This window comes from Alosa pseudoharengus, unplaced genomic scaffold (genome assembly GCF_046254945.1).
Source record: "Alosa pseudoharengus isolate Yale_2024_CS ecotype anadromous, Long Island Sound unplaced genomic scaffold, YU_APseudo_1.1 YU_APseudo_1.1_scf_23, whole genome shotgun sequence".
Taxonomy (NCBI): Eukaryota; Metazoa; Chordata; class Actinopteri; order Clupeiformes; family Clupeidae; genus Alosa; species Alosa pseudoharengus.
In genome coordinates this window covers 16,021,633-16,046,632 of record NW_027468685.1, presented here as the reverse complement: position 1 = coordinate 16,046,632, position 25,000 = coordinate 16,021,633, and the positions used below count along the sequence as shown (strand labels likewise).

At 45.2% G+C, this 25,000-nt stretch overlaps 1 protein-coding gene and 1 long non-coding RNA gene across 2 annotated transcripts in view; one reads left to right on the top strand and one right to left on the bottom strand.

The window, feature by feature from the left end:
• LOC143140721 (uncharacterized) overlaps window positions 1-12,907 on the bottom strand; it is a 25,150-nt gene extending 12,243 nt beyond the window's left edge. Inside the window, exons 1-4 of the long non-coding RNA XR_012990681.1 lie at window positions 12,816-12,907; window positions 10,581-10,715; window positions 10,287-10,334; window positions 4,412-4,518 (exon numbers count right to left, since the gene is read on the bottom strand). This is a non-coding gene — a long non-coding RNA (uncharacterized LOC143140721). The remainder of the gene's footprint in view (window positions 1-4,411; window positions 4,519-10,286; window positions 10,335-10,580; window positions 10,716-12,815) is intronic.
• ctnnal1 (catenin (cadherin-associated protein), alpha-like 1) overlaps window positions 12,843-25,000 on the top strand; it is a 53,577-nt gene continuing 41,419 nt past the window's right edge. Inside the window, exon 1 of the mRNA XM_076301771.1 lies at window positions 12,843-13,288. Within this exon, the coding sequence (XP_076157886.1) occupies window positions 13,193-13,288 (96 nt within the window). The 5' untranslated portion in view covers window positions 12,843-13,192. The remainder of the gene's footprint in view (window positions 13,289-25,000) is intronic.

The following is a 25,000-nucleotide window of genomic DNA, read 5'->3' as shown; positions in this document are numbered from 1 at the left end:
GTGAGGGATGGAGCAGGGAGGGAGAGAGGGGTGGAGGGAGGGGGCTGAACAAGCTCCTGGAACTGAGCTCATCAGCAAGGCCACGTATGCAGTGTGAACATCTCACAGACACACACACACAGACAGACACAGACAGACAGACAGACAGACAGACAGACACACACACACACACACACACACACACACACACACACACACACACACAAACAGACACCATGGCTTTTGTTACTTTATGAAAGCCAGGTGGGATGCTGCAGGCCCTGGGGGAGAGGAGCCGAGGCTGTTATTTGGACCCGAGTCAGAGCTCGTCCATCAGGGTCCACTCCTCTGCACAATCGCCACTACAGCCGGCCGGCCGGCCGGTCGGTCGGTGGGGAGGAACCTGCACATCACCTCCCCGCAGTACTGACTCCACGCAGTACAGACTCACTCGTCTGCTGGAGCAGAGCAAACAAGAGGGGGAGAGAGGGGAGAGAGCCACCGGGACACTGCAGCCCAGGAACCACAGCCATGCCTCCTGGGCTTTTCACCTTGACTAACACACTGAATTTGTCACAGTGGTGGCACTTTTTCTCTCTTCCTACCTCCATCCTTTTCCCTTGCTTTTCTCTCTTTCTGTCTTCCTTTCTTTCTTTCTTTCTGTTTCATTTATCTTTTGTTACATATTCAGCATCAGACCTGACGGGATATGTTTTTGTTCTTTCTCAGTAGAGACGCTCCTTTGAAATGAGACCGGCTAGTTTCGCCTCAGGGAGCCTATTTATAATCGAAGGCGACGCGGGGTTTTACTTTACAACTGCAGCAATGTGCCTCTCTCAGCCGCAGCACGATAAATGCCTTCAATTTAACAACTGCCCTGAGGAAACCCCGTTCATTTTCTCTCACAATGCAGCCGCATCAACATAAAAACCCAACAGCCGTTTATCCCAGAGAGCCAACGGGGAATTTTACATAACGTTAAACTCTACGCTGCGCTGCATTGCTCTGACAACTTTAGGAGCTTTAGAAGTAGAGAGTGTTTTATGTTTGCTCTCTGTTGGATATTTGCCGAGGTATACAAAATATGTCTGCTGATAAATTTAGTGAACGGAGTCATGGGAATGATATGAGATGAGAAAGACCTGGAACGATCTGACACCAGGTTCCCAGAATTCTGTGGGATGTGTAATAAGGGGAGAAAGCTCACGTCATTGTTTACCATGCAAGGAGTGGACAAATACAGATACACGAAGGCAGAGACAGACAGACAGACAGAGAGACAATCAGACAGACATTTACACACCCACACACACACCCACACCCACACACACACACACACACACACACAGAAAACACACATATGCTTGCACACACACTTACATACTGGATGGAACAGAGACCACACACGTGCATGGATAAACGCATGTAGACAAACAAGCGCACACACAGACACAGACACACACACACACACACACACACAAACACACACACACAAACTGTTTATCGCGGAGAGCCAACAGGGAATTTACGTCAAACTCTTCCCTGCGCTGTGTTGCACTGACAACTTTAGGGGCTTTAGATGTGGACAGTGTTTTATGTTTGCTCTGTTAGATATTGGCTGTGGTATACGCTACGTGTCCGCTGATAAATGCAGTGTATGGAGTCCTGGAAATGATATGAGATGAGAAAGATGTTGCACTCGCTCACACAGAAACCACACATATGCGAGCGTACACACACGTACACTGTGACAAGAACCACACATGCGCATGTATGTATACACATACACGTACATGTAGACAAAAACACACACACACACACACAAACACACACAAACACGCAAGCATGCACACACACACACACACACCCACCCACCCACCCACATACACACACACACACACACACACACACACACACACACACACTTGTTCTTACAAATGTAACAAATGATAGATCAGGAGATCTGGCACTAGGCAAGTAGCACACACACTCACATTACAATCAACAGTTTTGATGGCAGGTAAAAGGCTTTTTTTCAGACATGTCTACTGACATAAGCTTTCAACACCCGTCAATCACTGACCATGCCCCCTACAATAGAAGCCATCCAGACTCTTCTTAATGATTATTTTCCTACCATTCAGAAGTCAAATTTCCATAAATAAAAGTGACAAAAACGCATACAGCATGTCAGCATTAGGCATTTCACAATTTGGACTAATTCAAACAGACTATGCTCACAAAAACATTCATAACCAGTTACAGAGCTTCCCTAACCCGACTGCCTGCCTGCCTGCCTGCCTGAGTGTCTGCCTGACTGCGTGTCCATATATCCAAGAATAAGGAGAAAGTTTCCATGAATAACAGGCCTCAGATCAGATCAGATCAAAACGCTGTGGCCCAGTCTCCAGCTGGAAAAGGTGTCCTCACATAACTCAGACCAGCGAAGGGGAGACATCTGAGGACACTCCGCCTGCACCGGCATGACACGGAGGTGCAGAAGAAGCCAGTGGGAGAGATGTTTTGATTGGACGGCTCAACTCCTCACGCAGATTGATGGGATTCTTAACCATTCTGGCATTTACTCCATTGTTTTTCATTTAGAGATATCCTTTTGTGCAGAGAAGCACTGGGATAGTTTCTCTCTCCTCGAGGGGGAAGTGTACTGCCAAAGGAGAACATGACCTATACAGGCCCTTAAGCTCCTCTTGGACATCGACAAAAGGAATACAATTAAAGGTACACTTTGCAAGATTTTCACCTTTATAAAGCCAATTTGATGGTAAACGAACTTGTAATAGGTGAATCGTTCACCTAGCATAGCTATACAGCATAGACATAGCGAGTCCCTACCGAGAAAACCAGCCATGCAACTTCCAAGAGTGGCACCCCGCCCAAAACTCACGAGAATCTGAAACCTTACCTTGTCATTAGATATAGCTCTTTGGAGATAGTTTTTGCCTGTTGTTAATCCTTCACCTCCACAACAAAAGCATTTGCATTGTGTACAGAGGGAATAAGTCACGAGAAGTTTGCTATCTACAATAGCAGGTTAACATATAAATACATTGCGGCTCTAGAGGGAGCTCTAAACTTGCCAAAAATACCTAAACCTGCATAGTGTACCTTTAAAACTATAAAATCTTTATATAAAAATCCCCCTCATTCTTTCTTCACAGCTTGGCTTTTCTGCACCTCTTTCAGCCTCCTCTGAGATCTCTGTGACTTGACTTGAGTAAACTGAAACTAAAGACTCTTCCAATCAGCCATATGTTTGTGTTATTCTGCTTATCCTACATCTATATAACTTGTAACCTTGAGATTTTTTTAGGATGAAGTGTACAGAAGGAGCTGCAAAAGCTGAACACCTAGGGTTCATTCGTAAATTGCCACTCTTAAGGCTCCGAGCACACTTAACCGTTCGTAAATTCAGAATTACCGTGTATTTAATCAGAGCTTCTCGGAGCGTCCAGTGTGTGTCAGATTTATTTTACGAACGTACCCTTAGTTGTCACAAAGCCTGATAAAGAAACCCATTGTACTGTATGTGACAGAGACCAGAATGGAAACTTGGAACTGCATAGTGAGGTCCCATATGTGGAACATAAAACATAAACATCACCAGACCTCTGGCCTTATAGAGATCACTAGTGAAATCCCAGGTCCCAGAATATTCCCCTCCATGTTACACATGGCTTTTGGAAGCTCACTGGACGAGAACAGAACATGATTATTGTCCATCTTCAACATAATTCGGCAGATGGTCATTTGGATGTGCTTTGGTGTAATAAATATTTCAGTGAGCTGTGGAACACACCAAGGACTGGATGAAGTTTGTGTGTGCATGAAAAACATCATCATCTGAGGATCTGTGCTCCATAAGTACAATCAGAGAGCAGCAAACCTGCAATAGAAGCTCCAAAACTGTAGACTGGAAACCTGTCTAAGGACCATACTTTTTCCATTGGATGAACTCTGTATATTTCCTTCCATTGAAGATTCTCTTGGATTGCCAACATTGTCCAGCTAACAATGGCGTCTGGTGCCTCTCTGACTACTTGCCTTGTGTTTCACTGCACTCTTTGGCCAAACTTTACATTAACATTCCTTCGGTACAGTGTACTTACCATTTCATCCACTATGTAATTTGTATAGTTAGCATAGTGTTCAGTTTTAATGAGTACAATGTAGTTTTATTCTAGAAGAAGATGTGCATGGTATAGTAGAGGTTAGGGATTTGGGTGAATAATGTGAAAAGCACAGTATTTATGAATGATTTATTACTCAAATAAGTACCTATACAAGTTAAACTGACCCCTTTGTGTCCCTCACATGCATGTACGCACATATATCACACGTGCATAACATGAGCCACCACCTATGGGCAGATTTTGTTAGTCATCATTTAGTGGGTCCGTCAGGCTGTCTTTACCTGCTGGAATTCCAAGAGCAAGTGCAAGTCCGCAGCGAGAGCCTCGGAGTGTTTGGATATCCCACAGCGGACCCCTCTGCAAGTCGTCTGTGGCCACGTGCTGGCTCCTACAGCAAACAGAGGGGAAATGTTAGTGGGTGGTGTGGTTAGGCACGGAGAGGGAGAGACAGACAGACCCAGAGAGAGAGAGAGAGAGAGAGAGAGAGAGAGAGAGAGAGAGAGAGAGTAAATCCTGCTACTGTGGATAGGAGTCTGTTAGACTTCCCTCCTTCAGTCTGTGAAAAATAAAGGCACACAAGGTCATTATGGCCATCGTGACGGCTGACCTCAGACAGTACCACTTACTATTCTTAAGGCTCGTCAGCAGTGGCTGTTGACTAATACTTTTCACTATGTCTAGCTGGTGTCTAATAAAGTTCAATGTAAACAGTGCACTTGCGCACTTGCAAAAAGTGTGCATTTGGCAGTTAGCAGTAGTATTCTCTAGCAGTAGAAGCTCTCTTCAAGATTGCAGGTAAACCAGTGAGGAAGCTGTTTTTGACAGTGGCTCAAATCCTTCTGCGGATTGTTAAGATTAGGAGTCTAAACCATCCTGGCAACGGCTCCTGCAACTGTTTTCCATTTAGAGATGTTCTCTGTGCGGAAATGGTTGCTGGACAGCTTCTCTCCCCTCAAGAAGACCATGTGCAGCCAAAGGTGGATAGTACCTGTACAGCTCCAAAGCCCCTCTTGGACATCAAGTGATGAATACAGAATCTCTCTTTTCTCTCACTTTCAGCTCATGACTGCTTCTTTCAGACTCTTCAGTCGCACTTCCTATCCTCAGGGCCGGTCAGCTGTGGCTAATGATGACTAATACATTTCACTATGTCTAGCTGGTGTCTAACAAAGTTCACCGTGTGCTGTGCATATGGGGCTTGAGTGTGCATTGTGGAAAGATGGCAGCAAGCACTGCAGAAGTGGTAAAGCCCGCATTGTGATTGTGGAGGTTTTGGGCATGCTTTTTGCTTCATTTAGTCAAATTGACTCCCCCACTTCAAAAGATCCTAGTAAAGGAACTGATAAACAAATCAAGAGATGGCTCAATACTCAAGGGCGAGTGGAAAGCTTTCACTTCCTGGGGCTCACTGATGCTACTTAAAGCGGGATGAAGCAAAAAGCTAACTTTCACAGATTTGACCACACTGTTTCCAAAACATACACCCTGGGGGGTTCTTGGCAGAGTGCTGTATCAAAGTTCAAAGCCTCGAGCCACAGTTATTCGAAATTCGAAAATTGTCCTGGGCCAAATTACCCACATAGCTGTACAGTCACGTCAACTATGTGAGGAATCTGGATGGTCAGCCATGAGCCTTGAGAATCTCAAACATACCACAGGACTCACCCGACCGTCGTGCTATATATTTTGTAAAATAATTTCCACTCAAATGAGATTGATGAAACGTGCCCAATCGATTTTCCAGACAGGAACATCTGAGCAAACATAAAGAAAATTGCTCCCACAGAAATAATAATAATTCTGAAGATTGTGACTTCACCCATCCAAAGTTCCACATTCAATTAAGGCATGCTGCCCAAAAGCAATTTGCATTTCCACTGTTTGCATAGTAGCCTAGTGCTGTCCAACCTGACTGCCTCTAGCAAATCTCTCTTTGCTACTTCACTAACTTGAAATGGAGTGACACCTTGTGGAGATGGTGAAAACTAATATAGGACCTGCAAACTACATCATCAGTAGGCTATCGATTCATTTTAAAAAATAAAAATGTATAAACATCTTAGAATTAAATTAATACATTTAGTTAATTTAATTAAAGTTTGCTTTAGTTAATTTAATTAAAACACAACATAAAATAAAATTCAAATTCAAAACATTAAAACTTAATTTCAGTCCATGGAAGAGCAGGATTTCATATTGATGTAATAAAAAGATTATGAGACCTGGGTGTGCTAAATAGACAATACATAAAATTATGCTGAAAGCTATTTTAAAAAAGATGCTTGTTAAATAAAATAAGGACATGGTTGTGTTTATTACTTTACTCCAGCAGATGGCACAATTTATCCAGTCCAAACATGTGAAACTCATGTTCAGACAGGAAGATTTCTTCCTTAGCGAGCGACCTCACTCATTTTAATCATTTACCAGTTGGGCTTATAGTTACGGCAGAAAAACAGTTGCTCTTCACCAAAACACTGTAGCTATAAGCAATATGAAAACCCTTTTTGTGGGTTAGATAACATCGGTTGCTATCCAGATGCCGCCAAGGATTTTAACCACATGGAGTTTTCTGTTTGGAGACCACAGGTGAAGATATCCCCACCACAGACAGATAACAAATCCTGCTGTGAGTCTAGACAAACGATATCTTGGCTCTCAATTGTAAACAAAAGGGAAACATGGGGGATCTAACCATAGATTTTGATCTCCCCCCACCCATCAAGAAGATAAAGCAGTCTCATCTTTAATGGCAGGGAGCGTGACACCTTATACAGAACCTACTGTTACTGGTACTGGTAGAGCTACCACAGAAAATAAACACACACACACACACACACACACATACACACACACACACACACAGAAAAAAGAAAGATAGAGAGAGCGAGAGAAAGAGAGAGCAAGAGACAGTAAGAGAGAAAGAGAGAGAGACACACACACAGAGAGAGAGAGTTACTTTAATATAAGCTTCACTATTATTCCAGTGACAGTGCTCACTTGATGAGTATCATTAATCAGTTACACTAGCCACTCAGTGGTCAGGTGTGGATAGTGCAGTGTAATCCTAGTTGGTGTGGTTAGGCAGGCGCTGGCAGAGACTCAAACCACAGAACAAACACCCTGGCTGCAGCATGAAATGAAAATGACTCAAGGGTGGCCACAGAGGGCTTTGCATATCCTGGCTGGCTCAGTTTGAAAAACAAAAGATACAGAGCTGGGGAAACCTTCCTTAAACCCGCTCGGCCTAAATCAACATGCCAGACGCTATCTCAGGTCTGAGCGGATAAGGGCACCCTGTGTGGTGCAGTATGCTGATGTTGGAACTATTGTCTAAACAAAACACTAGATAAAGTCCACCGACTGTTCTGAACAGGGCCAGTTATGGGGTATTTTACTTGTGTGGTACACACCATGAAAAACATTAATACAGTGAATGAAGACTGAAGACTGAATGCTTTCCTTGGCAGGGTGATTGCCTATTAAACAAACTTGCTGTGTGTGTGTGTGTGTGTGTGTGTGTGTGTGTGTGTGTGTGTGTGTGTGTGTGTGTGTGTGTGTGTGTGTGAGTGTGTTGGGGGGGGGGGGGGAGAACAAAGTTAAACATTTCAGGAGCACAACCATGCATGGATCGATGCTCTGCCTTGTCAGTCTGAAGTCAGGAGACACAAGAGTTGTGGGGTGGGGGCTGGTGACATTACCCTCTGTGAGCATTCAAGACTTACATTTCCACTGATAGGCTGTCGGCAACAATTACAACTTTAAGGGCACACTTGATAGTATGACCCCAACAACATCCCTATTATGTAAGGGGGGGGGGGCAGAACTATTCTCAAGTCCAGGGGCATGTAGCCATCCTTGAGTGCATCAGCACTATTGCTGACATAAAACCCACATATTCCACCTGTAGATAAAAGCGTCTCCTAATTAAAATGGCTATAAGTGGAAATGCAAGGCTCGCACTAAAGGAGCCATGTCACATCTACACATCTAGGCAGTGAGTGAGTCAGCACGTCTCTGCACCGCCATCTCTCCACTCCCCGCCTAGCGTATGCGCCAGTGAGTGAGGTATCTGTCGCTTTTGCGCTGGCGGAGGTTCTAGCCACAGCTGGCCTTGTCAGCCTCCAACTGCCACCGCCGAGCCGCCAGGCGTTTAGGAAGCTCGGTGACAGTTTTGTCAGAACGGGTTTGTTTTGAAAGCCGACCGCTTTGACAGGACCATGGGAGGAAAAGCTGTTGTTTATGTCTGCACAACCCCCAACTACCCCCCCCCCCCAACCCTAAACCTACCCCACATATCTCTTAGCTCTACTACAGACCCTAAACCTACCCCACATATCTCTTAGCTCTACTACAGACCCTAAACCTACCCCACATATCTCTTAGCTCTACTACAGACCCTAAACCTACCCCACATATCTCTTAGCTCTACTACAGACAAGATGATTAATAACAGACCAGTGGAGAGGAGAGAAACAGAAAGGAGTAGAGAGAAAAAGGGAGAAAGAGAGAGAGAGAAGGCACAGAGAGAGGGCAAGATAAAGAAAGAAAAAGAGAGAAGAAGAAGAAGAAGAAGAAGAAGGCAGAAGAAAGTAGAAGAAAGTAGGATTCAGAATATGCCTGAGGGGCGTTGGGATTTGGAGTCGTCACCATTAAAAAAAAAAGAAAAACACTAAGAAAAAGAATACGTGTCTACCATGTGTTCCGTCAACACCTCCGCTTTGACTAGCGCTAGGACCGAGTGAATTATGTGTATGGGGGCCCCTTGCTCCTCTACCCCTTCTTCTGTAGTCACACTGTCTTGACATGCCCGTGGCCACAGAGAATGGGAGGCTAATGCTTTGGGCTTCAGAACGCCTCACACAGTATTCTCTTCCTCTCCTCTCGTGAGGTTGATTTGAAGCTGTGTAAGCATTCATCAGTCTGTTGGATTGCGCTTTGGGAGCGGCTGGCATCTCTCTTTGAGAACGGCTTATGCCTTAGGCAGTGGGATGTGAAAAATGCCTGAATTAAACAAACTACACCCCCCCCCCCCCTGCCCTGGACGTCAAAATTAGGCCAGAACATGACTGTTTTCTTGAACTTGATCTCCTTGCTCCTCTTCTCTTCCCCTCTCTTCTCTCTGTTCTTTTGTCTCTTCTATCCTTCCATGCCCTCCACTCTTTCTCTTTGCTCTTTTCTTCCCTTCTTTTGTTTTATATGTCTGGTATATGCGACTAAACAGCCTTGGGAGGTTTTCACTTCTGCATTGGAAACAATAACCTAATTATCCTCCGCACTGCCAAAGAGATGGATGAGCAGGTCCAATTAATCACCATGCGTCTGAGGTCAACCTTCATCATTAAAACACACACACACACACACACACACACACACACACACACACACACACACACAGGTACACCCACGCACACACACAGACATGCACTCACTCAAACACAAACAAACACACGAATAAACAACACAAACAGACACACAAATAAACACACAATAATCTTAACACACAGAGCAAAAAAACGACTCCCACATGTGATGTGATCATGTCATACTTTGTGAGACTGCATGACTGCTTGTGCGTGTGTGTGTGTGTGTATTTGTGTGTGTGTTTGTGTCCAGTAGGGTAATTCAATTGTGATTATGTACTGTCACAAAGGCGCAGCCAGCCTGGGTGAACATTAGTGACAGCCAGCTCTGAGCCCCCCTCCCTCTCTCTCTACTGTCTGATTTGTTTACCCGCCTATTAAAAAGCAACCAGCCTCTCTCCTCTCTGTCTCTGAGCGCCCTTTGCCTGGCACACCCTGGCACACAGAATGCATGTGTCCTACCAGTGCCATCTTGCAGAGACCAGACCACACCTGTGTCCCCCACCTCACCCTCCACACCAACACACATCCCTGCTCCGCATCCTCCTCTACCTGATCAAAAGCTGGATCAGACTCAGCTTTTCTTTGTGTCCTCATTTGTGTTTCACATCACTTTGAATTCAAATTAAAAATTCAAAGATGCTTTTTGTAGCACAACCGTTAGATGCTGTTGCCAGAACTAGTATTTAGAAGAAAAGATTGATACATCCATGTGTCATTTCACAGTATCAAACAAAAACAACAAGTAGGATTTCGAACAAAAAGAAACATTTGGCACAAACAGGTTACTTACTGGAGATAAAGAGAGTTGCAGGTGTGGGTAACTATAACAAGGAGCTGCCTGAAAAAAGAAAGGAGCTTTTGTGAAGGCGTTGACGTGGGAAATAATGAGCAGATGAAAATGCTAAACAGAATGGCTATTCAGCACCGCCACACATGGTGAATGGGTAAATGGCTAGTGTGAAGCCCAGAGCAGCATGCTAGTATTAAGTTCAATGTAAATAAACATAAAATGAATCAAATTAAAATAAATGCTTCATGCCTGCAGCTGTGGCCATTAAACTTGAATGAAAAATGACACACTCACTCGTCTCAGTGCAGGAGCATAAACCATGTTTCTGAAGCAAGTTTGCCATCGGAGACCACAGGTGTCACTCCCACTCCAGTCAGAGAACTCCCACTGCAGAGGAGACATTTTACTCCTTTCATGGTCCCTTCCCAGCTGAAATATGGAAGACTGTCAAATATGGGCAAAAAATAGGTGATGGGCAGACGAGTGTGTGTGTGTGTGTGTGTGTGTGCCTCTCTCTCTCTCTATCTTTCTTATAAAGCATCTGACTCTGTCTGGTTGTGTGCAGTCAAAGTCGAAGATCACACGCATCAATCAGAATGTACCATTTGAAAAGGAGCAAATGCCAGATGTGTCAGCAGTCGGTCGAATTTGATTTCAGAGGAGAGGAGGAGGGAGGGAGAGTGGAAGGGAACAAGTGACTGGAATAGATCTTACATAGATCACAGGTATGATATGACCCCTTCCAATAGACCCTTTCAACAATACAAACAAAAACAATGCTTGAACATTCTATTTGGTTCCCAATCTACTTCCTCTGCATTAAGATAACATATGGAATGTTAAAACGGAAGCCTTGTGGGGCCAACTATGATGCTGATAATGGAACTCTCTTGAAAGGGTCTATAAAGTGTCTTGTTTCTAGTTAAGGTAGGGCATTCCACGCATCCTCCTTTGGAAACTGTGCAGTCAGGTGCTTCTCAGTAGGACAAGAAGCTTTGAATTGAAGGAAGGGAGCTGGAGCACACTGATTACTTGCAGTCTTTTATTTTGGTGCAAACAGAATCTTCTCTTTGGTGCAAACAGAATCTGTCTCTTGTTTCTGCGGATGATTTTTGCACAGAAACTTGCTCAGGTGGCTGGGTGGTTCGGAGAGAAATAAGTGAAAATGCAAACGCAGTCATCAGTTCAAACCAAAAATAGAAAAGGGACAGAGAAGCGGACGCAAGGTTCTTTGGACACTCGATTATCTCACCTTTTAGTTTCCTGGCACAGACACTCCACATGCGGTTTTATCTGACAAAGTGGCGTTTTATTTATTTATTTATTTTGAAAAGCATTGCTGTTCCTTGGCTGCTGCTTTCTCACAACCCACATAATAGGGAGCAAACAAAATTGAAGATGAGGAAAATCGGTGGCAACATAATTTTTTTCCTCCTGATCTGGAGGGATGTTACATAAAGCGTCTCTAAACAGGCCACATTAGGAAGGGCGTCTAACAATGCGCCTAAACAAACACAAAAGCGCAGTAGGATACTGGGTCCAGCGGGAGGGAGAAGATTGAAGCTTGCTGAATAAATAAGCAAAAGGAAAAATCTGATGGCTGATTCAGATGAGGGGAAAATAGTGTGTGTGTGTGTGTGTGTGTGTGTGTGTGGTGTGTGTGTGTGTGTGTGTGTGTGTGTATGAGAGAGGGTGGTATATGAGACATGAGCTGAGGGACCAGATATACTATACTTTCATTTTGTCGTGCAACAAATCATGGTCATGTTTCTTTGGACCCAGCCATTCCACACGCACACGCACGCACGCGCACACACACACAGACACACACACACACCTGATATACACTGAGTAATGTCAGACCACCTCAGGGTCTACTACCCCCCCCCCCCCCCCCATTACTAGAATCACTTACACAGGCGGCTACATTGAGTAAACATGTCATTCATCATGAGGGAGCCACGCTTTGTTTGTCTTCATAAGGAAAGCTTCCTGAGGTGGACGATAAGATCCAGCAACATGTTCTCCCTTCTGAAAAATAGGTCATAGCCAACGCCAATGGCTTGCAACACTCAACACTCAAAGTGAAAGTTCCATTCCTGTCCTGATAGCCTATTTTCACATGCAAGCCCTCTCTATCTCCTTTGCCTTCCTAGCAACTGGATTAAATCGTCAACATGGTGCCAGCATCTTGTTAAAGTGATATGGGGATTATAAAATAGACCCAAACAAATCAACGGGTATGATCAGAATGCAAAGAACACTAAAAGTTGGCAAAGTTCTTACAATTGCCAAATACGTGCCAGGCTGCAAGCTATTTGTATGAAACTATAAATAGCAAATTCATATTTTAACTTAGTCAAGTTAAAAAACGACAACGTTTACAAACAAGTCTATCCGTTTCATTCCAGATAGGGTTGAATACAATTGATTAGATAGGCTATAATAAGGAGTGGTTTTATGGTGCTGGTAAATGTTTAAAGCCGCAACAAACGCGCAGTTAGTCGCGATCAGATGGAATGCGTTCACCTTTCTCTGTAGAAACCTCTTGAGTTGCAGTGTTTCGTCACTGGCACCCCCACCCAAAGTGTTGGAGAGTGTGTCTGCGAGTGTGTTGGAGTCGTTCTACGGTAGCCCTCCTTGTCGCTCGTTGCGGCAGTCTCGTGGATGCCGTAGCCTAGTTGTGCAAACTACATGGACAATAACAGTCACCTGGAAAGCCGCTCATGCCGAGCACGATAAGACAAGTGCACGATACGTCAGCGGGAATCAGCGAGAATAAAACTCGACATCTTAAAGAACGGCTTTAATTGAAACACGCATAGTCGTATTCCTAAATAATTTCTAAAACAGGAACTAAGTAACAACTAAGCCTTGCAGTGAGCCATAAACAGCGATCGGCGGGAATGGCTTCATCTCCTTGCGGTAGCAGTAACTTTGATTGTGGGCTTGAGATCAAAACTCGTTCGGTGGAACAGACACTTATTCCGCTGGTCTCACAGGTATGTCTCACCAAATAACCTTCTGAACTGTGGTGAACTTAAAATACTATTGACTACAATTGTAAAAACACGTTGTTGTAACTAACATATTATAGCCTATCCCACAGCGCAGGTCGTTGTAATAGGGTCAAATGTGGTGGACATAACAACTTCGGCGGTTGTTAACGTGCTTATGAACATGATGTGTTCAACATGTATTCCTTTGAGCTTGCTTGTTATTTATACTGAACTATGCTGATGTGTGTTTGTGTGTGTGCGTCGAGGCCGCATGTTTTAGTGTTGAAATCTGATTCCAGGGAAACAAGGTAGCACTGTAGCCAGCCGAAGTAAAAGCTTCTTGCCGGGGAGATGGGTTCACGTTAGCTTCCAGTCACAAGCAAAGTTGAATATCTTCACAGTTTTGGTTAGGTAGCCTACAATTAATGAACTTAGGGCATGCGAATGCAGGCTAAACATAATGAACTTTGACTATGTTCGGTCAAAGTTGGAGATTACATTGTAACAACAAATGGTTATGTAGTTGACTATACAGTAGCTTCTGAAATATAACACTTCTCTGTGAAGTCTGCAGTTTTAATATAAAACTCAGCATCAACCATTGAACCACCAAACATGCCACACAGGTAGTGTAACTATAGCCTAGTATTCAGACAGAGTATTGTGATTGCAATGTCATGTGAGGCAGACATAGTTGTTGACTGTCTAGGGGCCATTACCACCACAGCCTGCAGAAATAATAAGTTACCAACGTCTAATCTCTCCAGGCTACATGCTCACCTGTTTATTTTTAAGATTAGTGACAAAATGTTGACAAAAGAAAATTTAAATGCACCAACTCCCACACCAAAATCTGTTTAGGGGTTCATCCCACACTTTCAATGTGTTGATATTGATAAAATAAGATGCCGTGGGGAGAGAGAGCTTTGTCAACTCTCTTGCATGAATTTGGTTAATTACAGCTTCCTGTCTCAGTAAACAACAGCACTTTCTGTTTGTTGTGTCATTATGCAACACTGTGTGCCATAATCTAGCATATCGTTCCCCAGGGGGGCGTCTTAGTCAGTGGAAAAGTGCACAAAATGAGGTTGTGCAGAACGACAGATCAATAGTTTTTTCTGTGACTTTCAGAAAGCAGAAAGCGCCTTCTGCATTGATGCCGACTGATGCCATTGTATTTTAAACTAGGCTGGAAGCTCAGCAATGCGAAACAGTCAACCATTCATTTGCACTGGGAAGTGGGGAAAGTCTTTGAGAAGGTTATGGGGCAAGGGGTAGGGGGTGGGGTAGGTCTCATGACAATAGGCAGATAAAATGGCCCCAGTCAAAGCACCCCCCCCCATGGGACCTCATGCAATTCCAGGAGCCCAAGAGGTCTTACAGTAGCACTCTAAACCATATTAAAAAGTTTGTCTGAATCCTGCATTCCTCTTCCTCCCTATTTTTGCCTGGATCAATTATGTAATGTTAGCGCGATTACACAGCCGTGTGGTTTCAGAGTGGAGGGGGTTTTCAATAAGCTCTTTAATTTCTCTCCAGAAAGCTTTCTAGCTCTGGGCCTCAGAGAGCTGGGTTACGGTAGTATACAAGTGGCTGGCATCGAATTGCACTAATAGGTGAGGCAAGCAAGCAAATATCCTGCATATTCCATTTAGGCCGTAATTGAAGAGAAAGGATAGTTGTTCCCTGGAAAATGTTGTTCGCATGAGGTTGGACATTCCCATGGCAACGGCATTGCCTGGTGAAAATTTCTAATAGATATTGCCATCGTTGAACATTCAGCCACTGCCTTTCCATTTTCCCAGAGCAACATAACATATTTGCAACAGAAAGGTGCCAGTGGGGTAAGAGAAGGACAGTGTTTGGGAGTCAGATAGGAGTGCCAAGCCTTGTGTGTGTGTGTGTGTGTGTGTGTGTGTGTGTGTGTGTGTGTGTGTGTGTGTGTGTGTGTGTGTGTGTGTGTGTGTGTGTGTGTGTGTGTGCGTGTGTGTGCGTGTCTGTGTCTGTGTCTGTGTCTGTGTGTCTGTGTGTGTGCTTGCAGGTGTTTTCCAGACTTATGTTTGTCTTTGTGTGTTTCATTTATATGCCAATTATGTGACTGACTGTGATTATGTGTCTTTATATGTGTGTTTGTGTGTGTGTGCACGTGCGTGTGTGCACATGTGTGTTGGGTGGTGAGCACAGACCCACAGTTCACCAGTAAGAAAAAGAAAAGCACTAGTGCACTGGTGGCTGTGGGAAAGGTAAGGCTATTCACACGCTCGCTTGTTTTCTCTGCTGTTGATCCTTCCTCCTCTGTTATCAAGTTCACTCCCTACCACCGTGTAATTAAGCCGTCCCGCCAAAAACTCCTGGCTAAGCTCAAAGAGCTCCCAGACTCCACCTGCCTTATTATCGCAGATGCAGAGGTCTTAGGGGAGGTGAAAGTCATGCCATGTTTTTTTTCTCTCTTTTCATCCCGACGATGCCCCGAGCTAGCTAACTCATTGAGTTCTATACTGTGCAGCAACACTGTGCTTCTGCACTTGGACAGAGGACAAAATACCTGCAGCTGAGTACATGGGGCGCCTTTAAGACCCCTTCCGCAAGCATGATGTTTTCTCCCTAAAACGATTATTATGAAAGAATTATATAAGAAGGATTGGGAGGATTTGTGGGGGGGGGGATGTGGGACCCAGTTTTCCTTTGTCTTGCCATTATAAAGAGGTCGTTGACAATCATCCATTTCTTAAATGTGTTTCTGTCTTGCAATTGGTTAGTTTTTGTTTGTGAGTTATTTTGCTCTGTTTCATGTAGCTGAATAAGTTAGTGCCATTAGCATTAATAATTAATGTGGAACTGTGGTAAACATAATAGCATGCATATTAAAGACAAGATGGCCTCTTTTAAGGCAGCTGATCGGGTGTGAAGGTGGGAGCTGAGACTGGAAAGGGGTGCTGGAAAGGTTATGAAATTACAGAAGAGGCCTTTGATCTGATCACTGAGATTTTAAATGACTGTGACAAGAAAGGCTTGTTATTACATATTTGTGCTGGCTCGGTCCTTTTTCTGGAGGACTAAGCACAGATTTCCCCCCCAGCCCTGGCTTCCCCCCTCCAAAATGTGCTGCTATAATTGGGACCAAAAATCCTTTCTCTGACTAAGTTTGTTAAGATGACTTTTCATGCCTTTGTGGGCGGTTGGGTTCCTGTGCTTTCTTACTTTCTTATGTCGAAACAATGACCTTTTTTTTTTAAAGTTAGGGAGACAGTTTTGAGCATTGCAGTTCTGAGAAAACCTGCATGCCTGAGTTTCAGTGGCCTTCAGAAAGAAACCGTTTTTTTGTTTTTTTTAAAGAGAAGCTCGGTAAAAGTATCAATTCTGTTTTTCTGAAATCTACTTGTAGTTCCTCATCTCATCCCTCCCTGAGTATACACAGAAGCTATAACACATGAATGCACGGCATTCAAAAGGGATGTGTTGGTACATTCCATAACAACTACAGCAGAGCACCTCCTTAGGTGATGGAGATACTGCCATTGTGAGCCACAGCGTGATTAACCACCCAAAGCCAAAAGGATAAACACGGTAAATGTCACCAGAGCGCTTTAGTGTTGCTGACGGATGATGCTGAGGCCCCCAACAGAAACCACTGTCCATTGTGGAATCAGAAACAAAACGGGCGTTGTACATCGTGGAGCCAGAACGCATGGTGCATGCTCTCGGTGTGTGTATGTGTGTGTGTGTGTGTGTGTGAGTGTGGGCGTGTTTGTTCCTGCCTGTTGAATCTGCCTAACCAGCACAAGCATGAAGGCCCCTGGACGGACCGGTGCAGGCGGAGATAGTGATCTTCACAGTCCACTTGAGTTTAACCATTCAGCCTCCTCCACCACCACCTCCATATCCCTTACATTTGCAATAGAGTCTGCTATGTAACCAGTTCAATGCAGCCCGAGCTTATAGCATTTAGTGCTGATGAATCATATGGTAGTGGGGGTTTGGTCACTCAGCAAAAATCTGAATGCAAGACTGAATCTCAGTGGGCTAACTTCGACTGTATCATTTTTGCCTACTTAAAAGGATTTGTGTGTTACCTCATAGGTGCATTATATACGCATTGCTGTTCAGGATGCAGCTATACTCTGCTCTGCTATCAAATAGGAGTCAAGACGAATCTTGCACCTTGGTGCGTCAAATGTGAGGAGAATCAGGAAAATGGATGGATCATCTTCTTGTAGTGTTTCCTGATCATCTTCACAGATGATAAACGATCAGTGACTGGTGAGGTACTTCCTCTCCGTCCTCCTCTCTTCCTGTCTCTCCTCGGCTCTTCTCAACAGGCATCCAGGGAGTCGTTTCCTACCCTGTGTCTTTTTAGAGGGTGATGAAAGGACTGCTCGCGATGAGCCGATCCTTAACCTCTCCTTAACTAATGTACTGCTCCGTGCAGTGCAAGCAGGCTTCCTACCCCGAGGGAACTGAGTGAAGAAGTCAAATAGCAGACGAGACGTGGTGTAGCCTCCGCAGCATCTCAAACACACTGTAATGGATTTCCTGGCTTGTTTAGACTCGCTTGCTGCTTACAGTCCAGTATTGGATGATGATTAAAAGTCCAGTGCTGCCACTGATAACTGCTGTACGGTTTTGGCAGGGAACAATAAACAAGTTCTTATCTTGGTATAGTGGGAGCTGGAGTCAGGTGTTCAAAGTGGAGCACTTAATAGTTGCCATTTGAGGCTTTGATAGTGATGTTTCCCACAAAAGTTACCACTTCTGTATATTAAGAAGTTGTCTTGTAATCACACAGAAGTTGTGTGTTTTGTGTGTTCCTCTAGTCCAGGGGTTCCCAAACTTTTCCACGACAAGGCCCCCCAAATACCACTAGGTTCTGGCCAAGGACCCCCTTGATGTGTTCGTAAACCCATCGACAATACTATGGCAAATGTAAAAATACATTAAGCTAATTCTAACAATTATTTTAGCCACAAGCACTTCGTGATGGAGCATACAGTGAGGCCCCCCTGGCACCCCCTCGCGGCCCCCCAGGGGACCCCGGCCCCCACTTTGAAAACCACTGCTCTAGTCTACGTAGAGTCCGACCTGACTCTAAGTAGACTTGAAGGCCCACGTTACTTGAAAAGAAGGCCTCCGTCTCACCCTCATGTGTCACGGCTCGAATTGGATCCAGTTCCCCTTCCTCTCTCTCCGCAACGATCACGTCTCAGCTTGGCAGGGATCCAGGCCGTATTTCATGTCTCGGTGGCATGTTATCTGTCGTCGGCCAGGAAGCGATCTCAATCGGGGATGTGGGGAGATGGCAACTCTGCCCTGTCCACCCCTCCCAACAGCTCTCACTTTGTTCATGCTGCGGAAAGAAAAGCACTCTCCATATGGACAAGGTGTGTTCGACATGCTACCGTCACATTATGTTACTGCCGAGCTTGAAGCTCCAGGGCACTATACGGTAGAACAATGCTGTTGTTTAGCCACTGGAAGTGTGAACTCAGGTTAACGGTTAACGTTTTTGTCTCTCCATCTCTCTCTCTCTCTCTCGTCCCTCGTTCATGGCTTCTACAGCGGAAGGGCTTAATTTCCACGGTAAATTTGCATTGCTAAATTGTGCCTTCCGCAAATTTTGTGAGCAAGACGAAATGATAATTGACACACCAGCCCCCCCCCCCATAATAGATAATGAGCAGCAGCCTTTGGCTTTTTTGCACTGTTCTCTCTGTGTTTCTGCATTTGTGAGATTGGACCAGTAATGCTGAGCACTTGCTTCTCCATCTCTCTCTGGCACAGACCTGTTTTCAAAGGCTGCCGGCTTGTCTGAGGAATGTAAAGGCCCTGTGACAAATGCCCCACTTACCTGTACAGTGCTTTCTCGAGCATCATTTACTTTGTCCTGCCATTAAAGCATCAGTGGACAAAGAGTGCAAGTTCGTCAGCTCTTTTCTCCCTCTCCTTTTTTCCGCAACCACAACAGCAACAACAACAGCAGTCGAGCAGAGATCAAAAGGGGTCTGAGCTTCCTCGAATTCTGCAGTGCAAATCATCTTCTCAATGTGTTACCTTTTTTTTTTGTTGACTGGTATCAAACGCAGCGATGCATAGGTGTTAATTGCTTTCGGGAGCAGTTCTCACTTAACACGAGGAGAAGACGAGTTTTACTAGTTTTTGGAGAGGCGTGTAACGTGATGAGGACACTTGTGTGGAACTGAATGTGTTGGCCCTTTAGGAAGTGGGGCTCGGAAAAAAACATCCACAGAGGGGGCAATGGCGTACATTCCTCTCGCCCTGCCAAATCTATTTTGCCATCCCTGGCCACTGCCAGCTCCAGTGTCACCACCGCGGGATTAGGTTGAGGCTTTTCGTGCGAGGGCTGGTGCGGCGGGTTGCCAGTGCGGCTCATAAATGCCAAGGTCAGTTTGACGGGAAATCATCGGAAACTCAGTCCAAGATCAGACGCCCAGATCACGTTTGGAGCACTGTCTCCCGGGAGACGGTCCTCCAGGGTTAGGCTCCACACCGATGCCCTGGGGGGTAATAATTCTGTGTGCTCAAAGCCGGAATGACAAAATATCAAGACCGAAGCTATGGTTGAGGGCCCCTTACCCCCACCTCTCTCTCTCTCTCTCTCTATCTCTCCCCCTCACTGATCCTCTCCACCTTTCTCTCCTCTCTCTACACCTTTCACAATGGTGAGTCTGAAATGTGAACCAAGTTTTGCTCCACTACCCCCCTTCTTCTTTCCCACCTGTCCTTTCTCCCTGGTGACTCTCCTTTGTAGCTGAAGGGGAACAGTCAGTCAGTCGGTAAGATAATAAATCCTTTTAACAGCTCTCAGAATCACAGTGCACTGAGGGGTTTAGTGTATCATTATCCACTTATTGTCCCCACAAAAACAAATGCAATTTCATATGATTCATAAGAGAATTATATATCTCTCCTTAAAAGACTTGTGTATTTATTTATTTATTTATTAAGGAACCACAGAGTGGGTTATGGCGAACTGATCTTTCCTCAAATCATCTGTCATCGTTCAACATTGTTTCATTGAAGCATTTAACAAGAGGGACTTTTCCCGCCTCTGAAATCGATAGGAAGTTATTTTAGGTGCATTTTAATAGGAGTTTCATTTTCAGAAGAGTCTGAAAAGTTCAAGTGAGCTCACTGGAACAGAGGATATAATTAATGTGAAATGCCTAAAGAGTAAACCGAAAGGGCAGATGTCAGAACGACCGCAAGGAGCGATGCACTTTTTCACATGTTTTCATTCTCACAGCTAGCAGACCTCCACCGCACTCTTCCGGCGGTATTTCAGATCTAAAAAGCAGCTTGTCAGGCAAATTAGCCGCATCAATCATGTCGCGCTAAGGCTCTGTGGATTAGCGAGCTTCTTCGCTTACCCCCCCCCCCCCCCCACCACCTCCACGCTGGCCTGATAAGCAGCGATAGCGCTGGCGCTAATGGGAAGCCGGACCCACAGTGAGCCGGGAGCCAGCCTCTGGCGTCTCTTTGCCATGCCTGCTTGGTGTACACTTCATGAATATTGATCATGGAGACTCGGGGCTCAGGGCTGCTGGATGAAGAGGACCCTCCACCACCCTGGCAGGGTTCTACTCTGGCAGATGTCAGGGAATTTCCCACACTATGTGTGTGTGTGTGTGTGTGTGTGTGTGTGTGTGTGTGTGTGTGTCTGTGTGTGTGTGTGTGTGTGTCTGTGTCTGTGTGTGTGTGTGTGTCTGTGTGTGTGTGTGTGTGTGTGTGTGTGTGTGTGTGTGTGTCTGTGTGTGTGTGTGTGTCTGTGTGTGTGTGTGTGTGTGTGTATGTGTGTGTGTGTGTGTGTGTGTGTCTGTGTGTGTGTGTGTGTAAGGGGTGCCAAAGCCTGCTGTTGCACTCATCAAATCACATGAAGCCCTATCTGTTGCATTGGCTCCAACCCTCCATCCCCCCAACCCCCACCAGCGTCTTAACTCCCCTGTCTCCTCCACCCCCACCCCCACCACACAGTTGTTTGGTGTTTGGTCTCCTAGAGGAAGCAGCAGACGCGGAGTCATGTCCTGGAGGGACGGTCTCTCGGTCATGTCGAACAGCTGTCCCCGAAGCTTTACTGCTTCCCAGGATTGTCCGAGGACCGTTGGGGGAACTGGGGCTGGATGACAGGTGGCGCCTGACCTGAAAGTGACAGTAGAACGGCCATGTGACTGGACAGGGGCCAGGGGACAGCTCACCTTCAGTGAAAGTACTCTGTCCCCCAGACACCAGCCTACAGTAAAGACCAAGGAACCCATAATTACTTGAATTCAATTTTGAAGAGCTTCCAAGCCACACTGACAGACCAGCACAACTTACTTTAATTTTGTCATGGATGAACGGCATTGTGTGGACATCTTAAAAGCAAAATCTGTGATAGACTTGTCATAAACAGATTGCTGGTGGAGCTTTTGTGAAAGTGTTTGTCTGTGTTGATGTACTGTCTAGGTGAACTGTGTGAGTGTGTGTGTGGTGCTGTGGTTTGTCCCTGTGGTCAGGGAGCATTCCTCTGTGCAGACGATAGGCTGGTCACGGCATTTTGCCACCCATCTCAGGTTTCCATTCCTTCCCAGAGGGGAAAGAGAGAGCGTGCGTGCTCTGTGTGCAGACGAAGGGTGAAGGATCAGGGGGTGGGTTTGAGTGGGGGGGGCAGCCGTCTCCAGGGAGAGCCCATGGAGGTCAAAGGGCGTGTTCTCATGACTGAGACCTGGATACGCACTGTGCATAGCTGCAGTGCGTGACTCACTGTCTTTTCCCCCTGAAGGCTTGAACTTCTTAATGCAGCGATCATAGGCCGATTCCACCCACGCATCATCCTGTTCTCTTTATAACCTCAGCCTTTGACGGCATGACAATCTCCGCGATTTATGAATGTAATGAATCATTTTTGTTGTACCTCACACCCCTCCTCCCTTCTCTTTTGAATGTCAGAGATAAGGCAGGTCTAGGTCCAGGAATCCCTTTTTGTGGTTTTCCTGCTTGGCCTTCAGGGCAGAAGATGCACTAGTCCTCTTGACACCATCGCTCCTGACAATAGCTCTTGGCTCATGTCGGGGAAAGCCCCTCTCTTTGGTCTGGAGTATTTACCGTCACACCATTCCGCAGCACAATGGTGTTATCTTCAAAGTATCTTATTGAGGTTGGATTCAGTTTAACATGCGGTTAGGGTTTCATTAATGCGTCTGGAGGGGGAATTTGTGGAGTCCCCACCGTTGGATGGCAGATGGCAAGATTTAATTATGCCTTTGGACACCCAGGTAGATCGTTGACACTTGTCATAAACAGAAAGTGTTTTCCCAGCACAAATTCGATCCCCCTCGACTCCCACCCTCTGTCTGTGTCTCCCCTGCCTTGACATGCAAGGAGAGTCTCTGCAACAAGTGTCCCGTTTTGTTGCTGTTAAGGACCACTTAAAGTCTATGAATCACAATTAGGCTTGATGAACTCTCTCTCCCCCGTTAGCGGTGCCAAGCAGTTCCCGACTGGTCCGAGCTGCGATCGGCAGCCCTAATCATCACTGCCCATCTCGAAGTCTGCCAGGGCCAACTTGCCTGCTGGACTCTAAAATGTCAGAGGGTTCAACCGGCCATTTATTTTCTGGTGCTCAAGTAAGGTCGAAATGTTTTCCGAGTCACAAATGTATTTTCACTCCAATTCATTGCCGTAAAAAAAGCTGTGTGATAATTGTTGTAATGGCTACCTCTCATCTCCGAATACTTAAGGCGTTAATACCAAAGACGTTAGGGCAAATGCATGACATTGAGATTAGTCTCTCTACTAATGACACAGCAATAAAGCATGTCTTATTCTCTGGCTGCCTCTCATCCTGCGGTTGTGTGACGACAATACAGAAACTATTAAGGCAAATTCACGACATTGCAGTGACTATTCTCTACAAATGACTGAGCAAAAAAAAAAGATGGCTCCTCTGCCTTTGACGTTCGCTCCTGATCGAGTTGTCTCCAACATGAAAGGAGCAGAGGGGGAACAAGGGATTTATCAAGCGGGCAAATCAGGGGTCCTCGAAAGCCTTTCATATCTGCGTTCCTTTTCTGAAGGTAATGAGGCCAGGCAAAATCAAAGACGCAAGCCAAGTCATGTTTGATCAACAAATAAAGTTGCTACAGGGCATACTATCTAGATTCTTTGTTAAAGACAGTGGATTTATGTACAGCTTGTACCCTGATATTGTATGAGTTATCACCAGCTATTTAGGAAAGATAAAGAGATAGTTGAATATTACCACATTCTTTATGGGTAAATATGAAAGTAGGTTACAACTAGAAATCAGGCAGAGGGGAAAAAAACTTTTGAAAGGCCTGGCTCTGATATGGTCACAATTTAAATTGATGTAGGTCAGCAGATTTGCTCTTCAGCGGTGTAGAACAGCTCCTCCTGAATGGATGTGTTTATCATGACACAAATCCGCCCGGACAGCAGACATCTGCATGTAATAAGACACACTCGAGACCTCACACATAGATAAATTATCCACTGTTGTCGACTCGAAGAGATTTGGCGCTCTCCTGGGTGATTCCAAGCCAGGTTAAACAAATGCCATCTCCTTGTAAAGATTCATCCCATGGGGGAGGTTGTGAAAAAAAAGAAGAAAGCCTGAAATGCATGACTGAAACGTACACACCCATAGTCTGGAATTTGATGGAGTAAACCCCCTGCCCCAAATGAAAACAAAGACTTACTGTAGTCAGCCTGCAGTGTGGACTTGCTTACACACAGACAACGAAGAGGACCTGTTCACACACAGACAGACAGCTGGTACCCGCTCAGACACAGACAGACAGCTAGGACCTTCTCACACACAGACAGACAGCTAAGACTTTCTTACACACAGACAGACAGCTAAGACTTTCTTACACACAGACAGACAGCTAGGACCTGCTCACACACAGACAGACAGCTAAGACTTTCTTACACACAGACAGACAGCTAGGACCTTCTCACACACAGACAGACAGCTAAGACTTTCTTACACACAGACAGACAGCTAGGACCTTCTCACACACAGACAGACAGCTAAGACTTTCTTACACACAGACAGACAGACAGCTAGGACCTGCTCACACACAGACAGACAGCCTATGTGCTGCTCACACACAGACAGACAGCTGGGACTTGTTGGCACAGACAGACAGCTAGGACCTGCTCACACCCAGAGTACTTGTGAACACCCATGCAGCTGGAGAGCGTTTCCTGTGATTTAATCTCACCAGCATTGTTATCCCTGTCGTCACTTTTTATATTTCAGTCACACTGATTTCATGCTTGCTTACACATCTGAAAGACATTTCAGGGAAGATTTTTAACTAGATTTGATAATGAAATGCACTGTCAAGGGCAATCTGACATTCACATTCAGACCTACTTTCTGGAATGTGTTACCTGTTTGGGGCTTCTGGTTCAATAGACCTGGTAAATATAGAGATTTGAAAGACAAGGCCATACATGAAAACACAAAAAAAACAGGCTAGCATACCATTTGGTAACGTGTTTGAGAAGAAACCACAATGTGTTCACACAGATGTTTTTGAGGGAATATCAGTGCTAAAACCTCTCCAAGGTGATTGTCCCAAACCCTGGAGATAGAGAGAGAGAGAGAATTCACCTCTCAGGTGTTAGCGTTTGTACAGTTAAACCAGTGTTGACTTTTGGCTGAACAACAGGCCGTCATCCTAATTCACAGGC